The following is a 16,169-nucleotide window of genomic DNA, read 5'->3' as shown; positions in this document are numbered from 1 at the left end:
GTGGACGTAGCACGGAAGAGACCCAAAAGATCGTGGACATTGCCTACGGAATTCGTGGACATTGGCTACGTAGTTCAATGTGCACATTTTGTGCACATAGAGGCGCTAACCCACGGAAACACGTAAAATGCGGGCATGTCCACTCTCAGTCTTCTCTCTGTTACTAGCATTATATAAATTTAATTACTAGATTTTATTAATTAATTTATCGACAACAATATATCGATTAATAATCGATGTTTCTAAAAAAAATTAATTATGAAATCGATATTTTTAAATACCCATTATTTTTATTTAAATTTTATTTTTGTAATGGAAAGCGCCTTGAAGGAGTGGGAATGTACCACTGTGGAAAAGAGAGAACTATATTGGACGGGGACGTTTATTTCATATCTGCTTTATTTTTGACACTGAACTACAGTATAGTAGTTTATATGCTCAATTAAAATGGTGAAAAATTGTGTTGTAAAAAAGTGCACAAATACTTGGTTTCCAAATAGTAATGTTTCATACTACAGGTATGTAGTATATATATGTTAAACTTAATACTTTGTTGTCAAGAGACGTACGGTACATTATTGCGAGCTACATATAACCCTTACTACTCTAAACTCCTTGTCATAAATAGAAATATTGTGCCAAACTTGCTTGACAGCAAAGTATTAATCAAAATACATTTGTTTTTCTGTTAAAATTTGCGAATATGAATTTCCTGATTAAGCAATTATGATTGTAGATTTCCTTGGTCTGATAAAGATCGTCTGGATCAATGGTTGGATGTTGTTCCAATCAAGAATCACATTAGCAAATATTCAGTAATATGCAGTGCACATTTTAAAGATTCTGACTTTCAAAGAGACAGAATTCCTCGAGTTTTGAATAAAAATGCTGTGCCCAGTCAATTTGACTATGATGTACACATTGTGAGTATTCTTGATTATTATTTTAAATTAATACATTATTGTGTGTAATAACTGCTGATATATTTATTTATTTACTTAATAATAGGAAGCTCACTCGAATGAGAAAAGAAATTTTTCTCCACCATCAATACCTTCAAGTACAAATACATTAATTATTGATAATGTTATTGAAATTTCTTCATCTAATGTAAAATCTTCAACTGATTTAAATTTAATGAGTTTTTCTGTATCTCCAAATACACCAATTATTGGCTCTGCAAAAACTGTTAATTTGAATGAAAGCATACGATTGATAACTATTTCAAATAACAGTGAATATTTTCCTTCAGAGGAGCATAACTATAATAAACAAAAACCAACAATAAAGGTGTGAATGTTTTACTTTTTATTAAATTAGGACATTGGTCTAATTATAATCAATTGATACATTATATATATTTTTTTAATAGAATGCTGCTACGCAAATGACTAACCACAAAAAATTCCCCACTGAGAAAGAAATTAGAATGCGACGTATAATAAAAATTCTTCAATCAAGATTACGTCGCCGGGAACTGAAACTAAAGTATATGACTCAAGTGATAAATCTTCTAAAGAAGAAAGGTAAATGTACTGAAACATTGCAGTTGGAAACATTGGTTTTGCAAAAATTTTCAAATTTAAATGATCATGATTATGTTACAAATGAAAGTGAGAACAATTGCAAAACTAAGAGTAACATAATTTTTGCTGATATTGTCAATAATGTAATTAATAATAATGATAAAAGTAAAACTCGGTTTCGATATACTGATAAAATAAAGGAGTTTGCCTCGACGATTTATTTTTATTCACCAAAAGCGTATGAATACCTGCGGGATATATTACATTTACCAGATATGTCTGTTCTCCGAAAAATAAAAAAGCATCATGCAAAACAAGATTTGTGAATAGCGTTTTTGATTTTCTGAAAGCAGAAGAAATGCACTTTGGTTATATTCATGATAGTCTCATTTTTGATGAAATGACAATTTGAAATTGCGTTTTAATAGATCAAAAAGAAAACAAACTTCGAGGCATCATAGATTGTGGCAATGTTGTTAAAAAAATAACTTATAATGATTTTAATAGTGATAGATTAATCTAGTGATAGAAATGCAATAACCTTGTAATTTAGATATTTAAGTTTATCATCAATCGATCACTATGTGTAATGTTTATACCTTAAGGCGGTATGAGTTAATCGCCAGCGCCATCTGTACTCTTTACTTCCAAATAAAAAGAGAAAAGATATGATATAACACACTTAACCCAAAATTAACATTAAATAAAAGCAATATATATTTAGTGGATATGTGTTTATTTAAAAGTTATACACAAAGGTATCCAAACAAAGCTTCAGAGAAGAACATAAGAGTGTCAAAAAAATCTCTGTAACTAGACGAAATTGACGATACGTTAAACACGTAAAATCCCCCTAAAAGCAATGTATATAGCTCGTAAAATTTTATGAATAAGTTAATTGAAATTTCCGTATATCTGATTGCAATTCTGTTGAACGAGATATATCTATAAGTCTTGAGCATAGTCTTAGATACAAACTGAGCGAACAAAGAATGAATGAACACAGAGACATAATTTTAAATATGTTATATTTTGTAAAATTGCAACATTGTCAGCATATTATTTAGTAACATGCTGAAAAGTTTCATGCTAGTAGTTATCACATAATAACTGAAACTATTAATCTTGTCTGAAAAATATTCTACTTTTACGTATAATTATATCCAGTTTCATTGTCATCTTTGCAATGGTGACAAGTTGATTGTGTTGATAATGACTAAAATTGGTATTATATAAATAGTTATTTATTCTTTCATATATTAAAGATATTATCACCTCGTATTCTAGATGACTAAAATGTCGTCATAAACTGACGACACACTGGCGAACTGTTGTATGAGAGATGATTAATCTTTATTTTTAGTTCACACTAAGGACTTTATCCTTCAATATACCGATTCATTCTTATGCGGAACTATACATCGAACGTAATCATATCGTATGCATTTTCTTTTCTTATATAAAACATAATAGTATTATATAAAACATAAGTGTTTAAAATATATATGCTTACATTTTGAAAAAAGAAAGAAATAAAGTAGTGAAAGATGTAATTAAAAAAAAACAAATTTTTAACAAAATATAAATTTTTATCTACAGCAAATATCTATAAATAAGTATCTTTTATTCAACTGCTTCACGTTTGCTTAATAATTAAAAACTAAATGCGGATGTAATTAAACTCCATTTTAGTGCGCACTTGCAGTTTCTTCCCATTATGTGCATTCGTCAATTGTTTGATTGCGCTGATTCCGCTAAATTGGTTAAACACATTTTCATTCACCTTGCGCGTGATATGTTGCGCGCAACATTTTTTTCTTCTTTTTTTCCTCATCATCTAAACATAAATTTCTTTTGCTTATATATAAAAGGTATATAAACAAACGCATCTGACGCATCTTTATTTATTTCCATTATTATCACAAAGAAATTTATTCTTGGATACATTTGCACTTTCTTTGTTCCTTTTTTCTCTCCGTCTGAATATATATCTGTTTCATTCTAGGTGCAAAAAGGATAATGTAGCGCAGTTGTAAGGAACAGAACCCGCAGAATCCGTGGTCGTCCGTAGCCGTCAGTCAGTCAGTCGCAGTCAGTCGATTGTGTCAGTAGTCAGTTGAGAGCAAGCGAGCGCGACGACGCGCGTCCCCTTGTAAAATGGCAGAACGAAGTCGTGCGGGTTTCCTCACGCTTCTCTACTTGGCCTGCTTCGTCGCACAGACGGTGCGATCGAACCCAGTAAACATCCCGTTGAACCGGGTGCCGTTGACGCTGTGGGAGAGGGCGTGGAGGGCCTTGAACGATCACTCACCGACGCATCACCTGTACGCGCACGGCAATTTGATAAATGCGCAAGAATTGGTGAGTTACGCCCGCACAATCGCGAGAAAAATAAATGCAACGCCTATATTGTATAGACATTCTAAGTGTGTGCTTCTAGTCTCACGGGGATTTTATTTTATTTTTGGCATAGCCTCTGATAATGCTTGAGAGCTTACGAATATGTAAGTTGATCTTTCTTTGTTTCACGACAGATAGCTAGCGTCAACAATAAACAGAGCTTTATTTGCATATCTAATACGTTATAAGTCACGCTACAATATGAATCATATAGCTGGAGTAAAATATTATCTATTTGTTGCATAGTTTAATTTTTTTCAAGTAATATTGGATTATTGGGGATAATTGATTAAAAAATTAACATTTAATCTATTGCTAATAGAAGAAAATAAATGCTGGAACGGAAAGAATTTGTAGGTCTGAATTACGCCAAAATATGTAACTATTGTAAATTCTTGCAGTCTCTTTCATTTTCTTGATTGCAATTAATGATCGATTTGAAATAAAGTTCCCCTAAAAACTTGGATAAGATAATATTTTATTTATGAAACTGTGATCATATGTATCTTTCTATCTTTGCATGTCAAAGTATATCTATGTTTTAAGGCAATGATAAACTGAGATAATGTTCTGGGTTATCAGGCCAAGTTATACTACTCAACTGGAAAAATGTATGGAAAATGTTACTACGCAGTAAATTACTGTCTTTGTAAAATATATTATGCTTCTCGTGTTATCTTATAACAGCAGCACAAGATAAATGTGTTATAATGGCTTGAATAACAAGCAATGCTCATATTTTAACTAATAATGACCATATCTATATGAGATTAATTGCTTATGATAATTCACACATTTTATTTAGCATAGATAACTGCTTTATTATTACAGGAAGAGCCACCCTACAAAGTCTACAAGTTCACGTATGACTTGAGTCCAATATGTGGAGTGGAATCTTGTCCTAGAGAAGCTTGTACGATTGATCTGAAGCAAGACGAGAATGGTGACATAGAAACGCTGAATGACTCTATTCAGTGCATGTACTTCTACCCAGCCGACGTGCAGAATGACGTGTCGCAAGAGCAGCAGAGCTATCAAGAACAGGATGACTCTCAGGCGACTCAAGAGAATCTGGCCGAACAGATAAATAGCAATCGGAGCGTCGAATTGGACCACGAGATTCAAGAGAGCAACGACGACAACATCAAACCGTTTATTGCCATGCGCGCTTCCAGCACCTACTGTCCAGGCTGTCCGTACGAGCTAAATCCGAACTTGCCAGGTCTTCTTGTCTTCGGTGAGCAAGCGTTGAAGTCGATGGACGAGCAGACTCCAGGCGATTACAAGCACAAGCTGATGAGCATTGTGAGAGTCACTCGCTCGGTACCGGTCTCGTCTAACGTAATACAATATCAGTTGCTGCTCCTGATAGGCGAATCCGAGTGTCTGAAGAATGCTTTGGAACAGGAACAGGAGTGCTTATTGCGAACGACTGTTCCGACCAACTTGTGCCTGGTGACGTTTGAGCAGAGACCTTGGCAACAGGCGTCTCTCACAATTACCAAGAATAACTGCACAGATTCGGAAAACACGCCTAGTGTCCAATCCCAGCGACCAGAATTGGAGACCCAATCCTTAGTAACAGTCACGTACGAAGAAAAACAATCGCCTCAAACCGAGACAGTTGACGCTTACGAAAGCTTGAAGGCTATGCTGGATAATTACACCCACGCACCTTTGACACCCTCGAAGGAACCCAATGAAGCTGCGATGACGGAGTCTACGATTGTAAAGATAGTGTTGAACAGGAGCCAGGATGACGAGAAGATCGTGAGCTTCACGGACAAGAGCAAAGAATTTAGTGAATTCTTGGAGGATTTCGATCTGCCTATTAAAGTAGAAGAAGCCACACCAGATACGCGCGAAGTCGTGAAAGAAGAGAAGTTTCAGCAAAAGAAGATTTCTGCAAAGAACAAGGTCGAAAAGGCAAATGACGGAGAAGACGTCGTCATTAGGAGAAAACGATCAAGACCTGGTGCATCTGAATTGATATCTACACAGAATTCTGACATCCAGCTGTATATTGAAAAAGCATTGCGCAAAGTTTCCCAGGAGTCGGAGAGTCAAAACGAGCCGCTTGTAGTGGAGATCACTGAAGCAAGCGTGCAGACAGTTAGTGGTCGGCTGTACAAGATCAAGGTGAAATTAGGCACCAGCGATTGCCCCAAGGGCACCAAGGACAATTGTCAGTTGCAAGCCGAGAGCGACATTCAGGATTGCGAGATATCGGTATGGTCACGACCGTGGCTCGACAAAGGCGAGCCTCAGATAACAGTGCAATGTTCCGCGCCAGGAAGAAGGAAACGTTCCCTGCGCGGCGCTAATTACAACCAGAAGATGCTGCAAATCGTTGAGGACATGAAGACCGAGCGGCTATTCGACGACTTCGTGGCAACCTACAATCGCACGTATTACACGCCGGAAGAAAGAAACTTGCGACTCAAGATATTCCGCGAGAATCTAAATATCATACGACTGTTACGCAAGACCGAGCAGGGCACCGGTCGCTATGGTGTCAACATGTTCGCCGATGTGTCGCGCGAAGAGTTCCGAATGCTCTACCTCGGCCTGCGACCGGACCTAAGATCGGAGAACGATATTCCTCTCAAGCAAGCCGAGATTCCAGATATCGAATTGCCGGATACCTTTGACTGGCGGCAAAAGGGCGCCGTGACACCTGTGAAGGACCAGGGTGCATGCGGCTCGTGCTGGGCCTTCTCGGTGACGGGGAACGTCGAGGGCCAGTATGCGATCCAGCACGGCCAACTGCTATCGCTGTCAGAACAGGAGCTGGTGGACTGCGACAGTTTAGACGATGGCTGCGGCGGTGGTCTTCCAGATAACGCGTACAGGGCCATCGAACAGCTGGGTGGCCTCGAACTGGAATCGGATTATCCGTACGAAGCGGAAAATGAGAAGTGCCACTTCAAGAAGAACTTGGCCAAGGTGCAACTAGCTTCTGCTGTTAATATCTCGTCAGACGAGACAAAAATGGCGCAATGGCTGGTGCAGAACGGTCCGATCTCCATCGGCATCAACGCCAACGCCATGCAGTTTTACGTTGGCGGCGTATCACACCCCTTCAAATTTTTATGTAATCCTAAGAACCTGGACCACGGTGTGCTAATCGTTGGATATGGCACAAGCAGTATGTATTCGTTTTTCGGTAGTTAAAAAGTTCTTACAACAAAAAACGATGAAGATTCAGAGAAATGCTAACTTTTTAATATTTTTGATGATTATAATTTAATAGATTACGGCACACGTGATTCGATAATCGAAAATATTCAACTAACATTTTTCTTTTTTTGGACGTCACATTTTTATGTGCTTTTAAAACTTTAAAGATTGCTAGCAATTGCATATTAAAATTATTGAACATGATAATGAACAGTAAGTACAAACGATTTCCTTTCTTTCCAGATTATCCACTGTTCCACAAAAAGTTACCGTATTGGATCATCAAGAACAGCTGGGGAAAACGATGGGGCGAGCAAGGATACTACAGAGTCTACCGTGGAGACGGTACCTGTGGGGTTAATTCGATGGCCTCGAGTGCTGTGGTTGTTTAATGCCCAGGTTGACTACATAAATAAGTTTTTTCATGACAACTTATATTCGTTCTAAACAAGTTATACATGATACATATTATATATATATATATAGAGAGAGAAAGAGAGAGATATCCTTTTCTACTAACTTAACGTTAACTTCGGAATTGAATCCATTTGCCTGCCAAATATTTGACAAATGCGACTCAACCTCGTCATTATGCTTTATAGTAACCACTTGATATGATACTCAGCTTAATTTTGCAACGATTTGGCAAGCGTATGAATCGTCTGGAGCCAGTTTTAGATGTGTATGTTGCGCAAGAGTTTGAATTGAGCTAAATTTAATTCTCTGTGTATTTATATCATGGATGGAAACAATGTAATCGTTGACATATGACAATCCTATTCGTTTATTGAAAGGTTTTAAATCAAATCGTATGGTAACCCGCTGATGTTTTGCAAATATTGATAAAACAATACAGGATAATATATACATAACCAAAGTGTGTTATTATGCAACGATGTTGGGATTAGTGCAATGGAAGATATTAAATGTTAAATAACTTAGCAAAAGTAAATTTTAAGCGCGCATAAAGAATTAGGGTAAAGGATGAAACTTTTGAGATACCTGTATATTTTATAGTTTTTAAGTTTGTGAAAAACAGGCAGCATTTTTTTAGATATTTTATAACGAAGTTTCAAGTTTGCGTAGATCTTGGAGAGTAGTTTTACATACGATTTGTTATAACTTGATTAAATTAAAGAATAAACGAAATCTGTAAGAAAGTAAATATACGAACATTCAAGTAGATGTTCGATTTTTATTAAACGTAATATAAAGAGGCAACTATGCGAAACCACGTCAATTTAATATATTCGAAATGTTTTAGCTTATATTTGAATAAACATATATGAAAAATCAAATTGATATATTATTAAAACCCTTTCAATAGTGAAATAAAAATTAAAAAACGAAATAAATTTTAATACGTTTTCATTAAACTGTAAAATTTATTGCAAATAAGAAATTGTTGGTATTTAGCTTCACAGTTTTTCCAATTTTGATTACAATTAAACGGGAATAAATCATTAGAAGACTGAAATATTTATATAATCGTGAAATTACAAAATTATTTTAACATATCGAATTGAAAAGCATTTATTTTTCAAAATTATGAAAAGGCATTGTGTTTAACGATTATTAAATGTCGAGATATATTTAATACATACATGTTAAAGTAACAAATCTTAATGAAAATTAAGGTCGTAAGGTTGAAATGATAAAGAATGTCTTTTAATGTTGATTAATAAAAGATATCCTCCAATATTCTGTGCCGATTAACAAAGTTTCGATGATGGTAACAAGCTCTACATATATAGTAAAAGACTTAACAGAGAAAATTATGATTCTCACATGATATAAATATAATTTTTTTACGAAAGCGGCAATGACAAAAGTTTGTACAAATGTGAGAATACATGTTACATCGCTTTCAATGCATTTAACATATTGCCGTGCGTAAAATATACCAAGTTTTTGAACATCATGAATGTTATGTGGAATTATGACATAATTTATTAAGAGTCGTAGAAGTAAGCCATTAAATCATTCTTGACATCTAACGTTTTGCAGAGAACACATATACAGATTTCTAGAAAAATCTGTATACCGATGGCAGGATTACATTCTTATTTATCTCAATAAATTTCACTCTTATTTTTTTTCACTGAAAATATTTGCACATATCTATTCAGTTTTATTTTTTGTACAGTATCTAATCTAAAATATACTCAAATATTTGATATTAATATTTAATAAAAATATTCTAATAATTTGAATTTTTCCAAAAATGACAATGGTTAAGAGCAATGATTAAATCATGAGCTTTGAATAAAATAAAAAATACAATAAAAAAGCAAAATTCTGCCAACGGTACACAGTTTGCTCATTACACACAGTAAATATTCATGTAAGACGTTAGATATTGATATACAAGAAATACCATTTACATCTTACGACAGTCAACACACAAGCTCTCATCTCATTAGGTTACCGATGTACTTAAACAATAATTCTTCTGTCCGATGATTTCTAAATCGAAATCGGTAGAATAAAATACTAGAGAATGTACAGCAGAGACAATTAATGATACGATAATCTTACGGGTCTTAAAGGCGATTACGTAATCGACATTAATAATAATTGTAAGATCCCCACTGATTGTAAGGGCCATAAGCTTGCGGTCCGCCTTGGCCGTATTGCCAGTTTTGGTAGTTAGCATAATTAGGATCCGATGGAGGTGGATACTGTTGATAACCTTGCTGGTAGCCACCCTGTCCGCCATACTGCCCGCCTTGGAACTGCTGTTGTGACTGGTAGGGCCCGCTCGGTCCACTGCTGTATTGGTATGAAGACTGTGAACCCACTGATGGTGGCGGTGGCACGTTCGACTGATCGGTCTTCACTTTCTTGGGAGGTGAAGAATCGCTGTAAATATAACAAAATAATCTTTTTAGTGAGAGCATTATTCCTGTTTCACAAGTATAAAAACAATAGTTAATTTAAATCAAACATTGTAGATTACTTATTTAGTAATTCATAATATTTATGTTTCGTAGTCAACGTTTGCTAAATTAGATAGTTGATTTATATTGTTCGATTTATGAAATTGTTTAAAATTATCTTGTACGATTAACTAATTTTATTTTACGTTTTCGGTGGGTACTTACGTTTTATTATCATCACCCTTCGTCTTCTTTCTCTCTTTTGCTTGCTTAATGCATTTTTGGAATTGCTCGTGAGCCTTCAACACTTGCCGAATGTCGGGGCTGAAGTCTTCCAAGAATTCTACTTTACGTTGCGCGAAAAGCACTCTCTGCTCAAGATCCGCATGTTCCCTTTCTATAAACATGTCCATGTAACCCACGATTTCTTGCGTGTCTACAGGTGTTCGTTGCATTCCCAAATCTATTAACTGCAGATACAGTCTGGGATTGTCTTTGTCTTTATCTGCGGCCTGTAAAAAATACGACGTACATATTAATTTCGCTACATGCAGGCAGGTTGACATAATTAATCGGGAGAAAATTTTGCATTTTAAAACGTACCTTCATGAGTATCTTAATCGCCTTGTCAACGTCATTCTTAACTTTACACAAGAACCGTGCGTATTTAACGACAATATTATTAGCAATTGTCCTGTTTTTGCTATTGCTAATATAATTCTCGTACAAAGTACATGCTTTCTCCAAATCTCCACGACGACGCTCCAAGTTTATTCGTCGATACGCCACTTGTAGCATATTAGGCAATACATTGTCAATATTCTCTAATATAGTGGCAGCTTTCTCGAAGTTATCTTGACCCTCCTCGAAAATAGCCCACTGCAAATGTAGATTTGGCTTCTTCGGATGATGCACCATACATGCTCGCGAATATACGTCTCGGATTTTTTCCGTGTTATCTCCTTTCAACGATTCCAAATAGCGCACAAACTGCGAACAGAAAATAAAAATAATTTTAACTAGCATTATGATATTATAATTAGAATGACTTGATAATTAGAATTAATTGATATTTACTTACTCGCATCCAAAATTCATCGTAAAGTGCGCAAGCGATAAGACACCTCTCAAACAAGATGATTATTCGATTTTGATCCTTTTGTTCGATCTCGAAATCTAGATATTCTTTCCAGTTCTTCAACTGACATCGTTCCAGCGGTTTTACGTGGAAGTACGGTCTTTTTATCTGTTAATCATACATTATAAGATTATTATTGCCCTAGATTGCGAAAGCTAATCTGGAATTCATTTGTTCAAAATATGAAATTAATACATTTGAAATTCTTAAATTTGGAATATACTTTTTTACTTACTACGCAAAACATTGTAAAAGACTGACTTCTGTATATTACAATGAATCCACATTTACTGCACAAATAGGTAGAGCTACGGTAAGGAATCGAAATGAGTTTCATTCATTTACAGCAGTGAAATCTTTCAATTCAATGAAATTAAAGTCTCATATTTTGTTCGAAGCCATTCAAAGCGTAATGATCATAATAAGCATTATATTATAATATCACATACTCCTTCCTCATACGACCATCTGGCAGCTACCGCATTGACGTTCGCCTTATGCATTTTGCGCCTGCTGCTGATGATCTTTTCGCGAATAGCACGCGTCTCCTCATCGGTAGGTGGCACTTCGTGAGGTGGTGGTTCCTCGCCGGGTGGCGCGTCGTCGGCAGCAGACGTGGTAGTGGTGTCATCTGATTTTAGGAGGGCCTTCACCTCGGCACGTAGTGCGAGGAAGTCATCCACGCTCAGGATACGATTCGGCAGGTTAGACGACACGAATTCCTGGAAAGCCTCGAAGTGGGAGATGTAGCCGAGAGTGGGCGTCGACAGTAAGCGATCGTACAATGCTGTCACTCTGCTCAAACGTTTCCCCTCCAATTCCCATTTTATATAGCTCTCCCAGAGACGGTCCGACCTGTTTTACATTGATTTGTTATATAAGTTAATTCACAATTTATAATATATAATTGAACTTTTTTATCGAAATAAACATTCTAATACTTTATTGATACACTACAATGCTATAGATCAGCAATTGAAATACTGAGAGAATAAATAAATTATTTTTTATAAAACTATACGAATATCTCTCGATTAAACATAGTACGACGACCGGAGTGTCTCAGAACATGAAAAGAAGTTTTAACTTTTTGCTATCGGTCAATGTGTTAATGAAATATGCAAATGAATGGAGCAAATTGTTAGATCTAGATCACCTGAACTCAAGTCCACAAGCTAGAATGGCTCTCTCGTACTGTTCCCGAAGTTTCTCCTCGTCCTTTTCATAAACAGTTTTACAGTGGTTGATGTAATGCAGCCACAAGTCGACACTTAGCGAAATAGCTTTCAGACCTTGGTCGAACACCTGCGGTAACGGATTTGTAGACCATATTTAGAGCAGTTTACAACTGGGTTGGGCTTATCGGCGGGTAGATCTTATACCTATTTTGCTTTTAGCTTTCGTTAAGCATTACGGTTTTTTTTTTTTTTTAGCAACGTATACTCACATATCGTGCGCGTACTGTAAATAAAGAGATTTAATTAACACAGAGATTGCAGAGCATTGTGCATTCACCTTAAAGTCAGGGAGTGTTCCGATCTGGACGCCACCGAGTCTTCCACCACTTTCTCTTGCTCCCTCTCTGGCACGTGCACGTGTCCTAAGTCTTTGTCTCTGACTTTGACTTAACACCCGACATATCTTACTTACATAAAGTAAGGGTAGCGCATATCTTATGCTTAAGTTTTACAATACTTTCTGTAGTAAGCTATGTGTACAAATGCTTACAGTAAATATAACACACAGTTTCGTCTTTTTTATCACGATAAGGCGCTTCGCAAAATCGGAAAGAACTAGCCATCATCTCACTCGACTTACGTATCATACGATAGAGTATTTGATATATTCAGTATATCGATAAAATAGTAAAATATGTAATATAGCATTTTTGTAAGTATCGCAAGATAATAATTAAATAAGTAATTATTCGATAAACGCAGCGAGTCGTATAGGTGCCGCAAGACGTGCTAGGCTGTTGAAAGGGAAAACCATATTTATGTGCGTGCACACTGCCCACGCGTCTTCCTAACTCGAGCTATTTTCATTAGATTACGTTAATTATAATTATATAATGAGAGATAGCCTAATAAACGTAATATACGATCGGACTCACCGTTTGGACATTTTCGGGGTTCCCCTTCTTCTTCTCGTAATCGGCGAACTTTCTCCAGTAACCGTAGCAATATGGATAACGCTCCAAGAATTTGGTGTAAGCCTCACGCGCAGCTTCCGCATCGTTCTACAAGTATGACAAAAGTCAATTGTTAATTCTAGTTTACTCAATAATTATCTATATTTTTAAAAATAATTTTTTCTCAATCATGTTTGTATGATTTTTTTAATCTTTAGAAGACCGCAGAGCTTTTTTTTAAAATCAAAAATGTAGAAAACAATACATATTTAATGCATAATTTTCTATGAAATATGATACTGATTTTAAAACTTATTCTACGATCCTTTAAAAGTTAATCTAAATTAGATGTTTAATCGATAAAATTAACGTAAAAATTAAATTTCAGGATAAAGTATTATTTCTCTCTGTAGATGACCTTTTACTTACTTCTTGATCTACGTATTGTAAAAGATATGTCCATCCCGTAAAGTCAGATGGATCTTCATTAACAGCTTTCCAATATTTTTCCAGTTCGGGCAAAGTTTTCTTTTTCGGCGATGCTGGCTTAGTCTCTTGCTTATCTCCTACGTCTACTTCGCTCGACAAGGCTACTTTTTTTGTCGGTGCCTCGTCGTTGTTCTCAGATGTTGGAGAACTGGGATCGTATTCTCCTTCTGCATTCAATTTACGCTTAACTGAAAGTAAAAGAAACATGTAACAAACCTAGTTTCAGACTCATAAAAATCGTAAGAGAATGCTATTGGAGATGTACATACTTCCGCCTTCCACTTTTGCTTTCTTTTCCGGCGTTTTACTCATCGACTTTGCCCCGCTCTTCCTCTTCTTATCACTGTCCGGTGGTAATTCGTCTTCAGATACAGATTCAGTTTCGCCCAAATCTGCAGGAGGAGCAGCCGGTAGTTCTTCATCAGAGACCGCCTCGGTTTCAGGTTCCTACATGTTTGAAGTTACATTTTATTCAATGTATCGATTTAAATTAATTACTCTATTACGCAAAGTGTAGAAAAGCAATAATTACATACCTTGGCTGTAGTTTCACTTGGTAACTCATCTTCTGACACAGCTTCCGTATCAGGCTCTGTTTTTTGCGTGTCATCTTCATTCTCAATCACTTCAGTTATTTCTATACGCGGCAAGGAGTCGCTTTGCGACACTTCCATATCAGGTTCTTCTACTTTGCCCAGTACTGTGTCTACTTCTGACATTTCTTGCTGTGAATCATCAATTTCCATAACTTGAATTCCAGTACCAGTATGCGCACTTAAGTTCTCCGAATCTACCTCTTCTGCTTCTAGAATCTCTTGCGTCATCGTAGTACCATCCTCGTTAATAACTTCTTGAAAATCAATCAACACACGTTGCTGATTTGAATCATCATTACTGGCGTCTTGATCTTCCATCTCAATATCTTCACGTTCAGCTAGCATTTCTTTGTCCATGCTACTGTCTTCCATAATTATCCCTTCTGTTCTGATGTTAGAATGTCTCTGTAATAAACCAATAGTTCTAACAATATTTACAAGATAATTCTATATATTTAATGAATAAGTGTGATTTTTCATTTACTTAAAAATGAACAAAAGTGAGATAATTAAATTCAACAATCTTGCAATCAAATAGAAAGATATATATTTAATGTTTACCATATCTTCTATATCTTGTTCTATTTCTTCACTTTGACCCATGTTTATTTCATGTATATTTGCGTCTTCTGAATCTTCCAGTTCTAAATGTAACATAGGAGTATCTTCCTCGCTACGTTGGTCGATAATAATATCTGATAGTCGTTGAACTCCATTTTCCGGGACATTTTCCATTAAGCTTTCTTCTAGTGCAGAAGAACCTTCCTGCAATTACAATTAATGATGAAGTGTTTTCTTTCATGTCATTCTAGCATCCATTTATTTGAATAAGCTATTCTTTATATATTTTATATACTGCATGATACCAAAAAACTTCATCGTAATCATATTTAAAAATGAAGTAAATATTACTTCTCACTACTTTTACTCCGATAGAAATAAATATATCACAGTGTTAGCAAGAAATAAATGTAAAAAATATGATTTATTGAGTTACAATAATTATAAATCTACTATTTAGTAAAAGTAATCATCTAACTTTCACTTGCATATGCCTCCACTTGCAGACTACAACTAAGCTACAGTGGCAGCTTGTTTTGACTAATCTAATTAACACCAGCTTTTCTTTGAGTCATAACGCAGAGCTAACGCAAAAGGAAAATAAAGTAAGATTAAACGCTTTGCTCTGCTTTAGTTTCATACATCAAATTAAGCAATAGCGTCAATCGATGCCGGCACAACCGGTTTCGGAAGATCTGGTCCATACCTCAACCTCCTCGGTGTCGTGAATCTTCCTCGGGGAGCGCGTTGCCCTGGCAAGAAGTTTCTTCACAGGTGATTTCTTCGCCACTACTGTCTTACGAGCTCGACCACCTGATCTAGTACGTCTCACTAGAAAAATCATCAAATATTTATATCGCTTTACGTGTCGAGACGCCATTTCTCGAAATGGCGGTTTCGAAGGCTGGGGAGCGGTCACGCCGGGCGCACATTCTCGGAGACGAGCGACTTTTCGGTAACGACCTGGCGATTGTAGTCAAAATAAGTGGCAATTGATAAAATCAAATTTCTTTTTTACCTGGTTCAGCCATCGCAATTTCAACCTCATCTCCGCTTGCAGAGGACATGTTTTGTGCTATTGATGCAATTTCTGGAATGTAAAGCGCAGAACTGAAACGGAAAATGGCGGCAGTCTGGATCAAGCTTGCCAATAAAAAGAAATGGTTTCTCTGCACAGATCATAAATGCCCTAAACGTATATAAGTGGATACAGCGCGCTATCGCTAGATGCCGCAAAAGTCATTTGTGACGCCATACGTTCGCAGAGTG

The 16,169-nt window shown here is 36.1% G+C and overlaps 3 protein-coding genes and 1 long non-coding RNA gene across 4 annotated transcripts; 3 read left to right on the top strand and 1 right to left on the bottom strand.

The window, feature by feature from the left end:
• Positions 1 to 123: 123 nt before the first annotated feature.
• LOC105672878 (THAP domain-containing protein 1-like) lies at positions 124 to 2,249 on the top strand. Its single transcript, XM_012368111.2, has 4 exons — positions 124 to 518; positions 737 to 923; positions 1,009 to 1,290; positions 1,373 to 2,249. The coding sequence occupies exons 1-4, from the start codon at positions 448 to 450 to the stop codon at positions 1,850 to 1,852; spliced, it is 1,020 nt and encodes a 339-aa protein (XP_012223534.2). The 5' UTR covers positions 124 to 447; the 3' UTR covers positions 1,853 to 2,249.
• A 1,309-nt stretch (positions 2,250 to 3,558) lies between these two features.
• On the top strand, positions 3,559 to 8,404 carry LOC105672877 (uncharacterized). The gene is made up of 3 exons (XM_012368110.2): positions 3,559 to 3,887; positions 4,758 to 7,074; positions 7,350 to 8,404. Exons 1-3 carry the CDS (start codon positions 3,684 to 3,686, stop codon positions 7,496 to 7,498), a joined length of 2,670 nt encoding a protein of 889 aa, XP_012223533.2. The 5' UTR covers positions 3,559 to 3,683; the 3' UTR covers positions 7,499 to 8,404.
• Prp39 (pre-mRNA processing factor 39) lies at positions 8,124 to 16,055 on the bottom strand. Its single transcript, XM_067359919.1, has 13 exons — positions 15,919 to 16,055; positions 15,607 to 15,731; positions 14,901 to 15,104; positions 14,280 to 14,744; positions 14,013 to 14,190; positions 13,684 to 13,931; positions 13,237 to 13,362; positions 12,280 to 12,428; positions 11,573 to 11,978; positions 11,067 to 11,231; positions 10,589 to 10,975; positions 10,211 to 10,497; positions 8,124 to 9,968 (listed from the first exon to the last, which is right to left on the bottom strand). The coding sequence occupies exons 1-13, from the start codon at positions 15,965 to 15,967 to the stop codon at positions 9,674 to 9,676; spliced, it is 3,084 nt and encodes a 1,027-aa protein (XP_067216020.1). The 5' UTR covers positions 15,968 to 16,055; the 3' UTR covers positions 8,124 to 9,673.
• Positions 15,715 to 16,023, top strand: LOC137001652 (uncharacterized). Its single transcript, XR_010891592.1, has 2 exons — positions 15,715 to 15,855; positions 15,928 to 16,023. It is a non-coding gene; the product is annotated as an uncharacterized lncRNA (long non-coding RNA).
• Positions 16,056 to 16,169: the final 114 nt, after the last annotated feature.

This window comes from Linepithema humile, chromosome 1, assembly GCF_040581485.1.
Source record: "Linepithema humile isolate Giens D197 chromosome 1, Lhum_UNIL_v1.0, whole genome shotgun sequence".
Taxonomy (NCBI): domain Eukaryota; kingdom Metazoa; phylum Arthropoda; class Insecta; order Hymenoptera; family Formicidae; genus Linepithema; species Linepithema humile.
Note: the sequence above shows the minus strand (reverse complement) of the source record. Positions and strands in the feature narration are given on the sequence as shown.

Bases quoted from the DNA above. Each gene is read 5' to 3' on its own strand.
- LOC105672878 (XM_012368111.2), top strand. From the start codon at position 448: ATGGTGAAAAATTGTGTTGTAAAAAAGTGCACAAATACTTGGTTTCCA. The intron at 924-1,008 runs GTGAGTATTCTT...ACTTAATAATAG, and splicing joins TTGACTATGATGTACACATT to GAAGCTCACTCGAATGAGAA. The intron at 1,291-1,372 runs GTGTGAATGTTT...TTTTTTTAATAG, and splicing joins AACAAAAACCAACAATAAAG to AATGCTGCTACGCAAATGAC.
- LOC105672877 (XM_012368110.2), top strand. From the start codon at position 3,684: ATGGCAGAACGAAGTCGTGCGGGTTTCCTCACGCTTCTCTACTTGGCC. The intron at 3,888-4,757 runs GTGAGTTACGCC...TTATTATTACAG, and splicing joins TGATAAATGCGCAAGAATTG to GAAGAGCCACCCTACAAAGT. The intron at 7,075-7,349 runs GTATGTATTCGT...CTTTCTTTCCAG, and splicing joins CGTTGGATATGGCACAAGCA to ATTATCCACTGTTCCACAAA.
- Prp39 (XM_067359919.1), bottom strand. From the start codon at position 15,967: ATGTCCTCTGCAAGCGGAGATGAGGTTGAAATTGCGATGGCTGAACCA. The intron at 14,745-14,900 runs GTAAACATTAAA...GGTTTATTACAG, and splicing joins AACAAGATATAGAAGATATG to AGACATTCTAACATCAGAAC. The intron at 9,969-10,210 runs GTAAGTACCCAC...TTATATTTACAG, and splicing joins AAGGGTGATGATAATAAAAC to CGATTCTTCACCTCCCAAGA.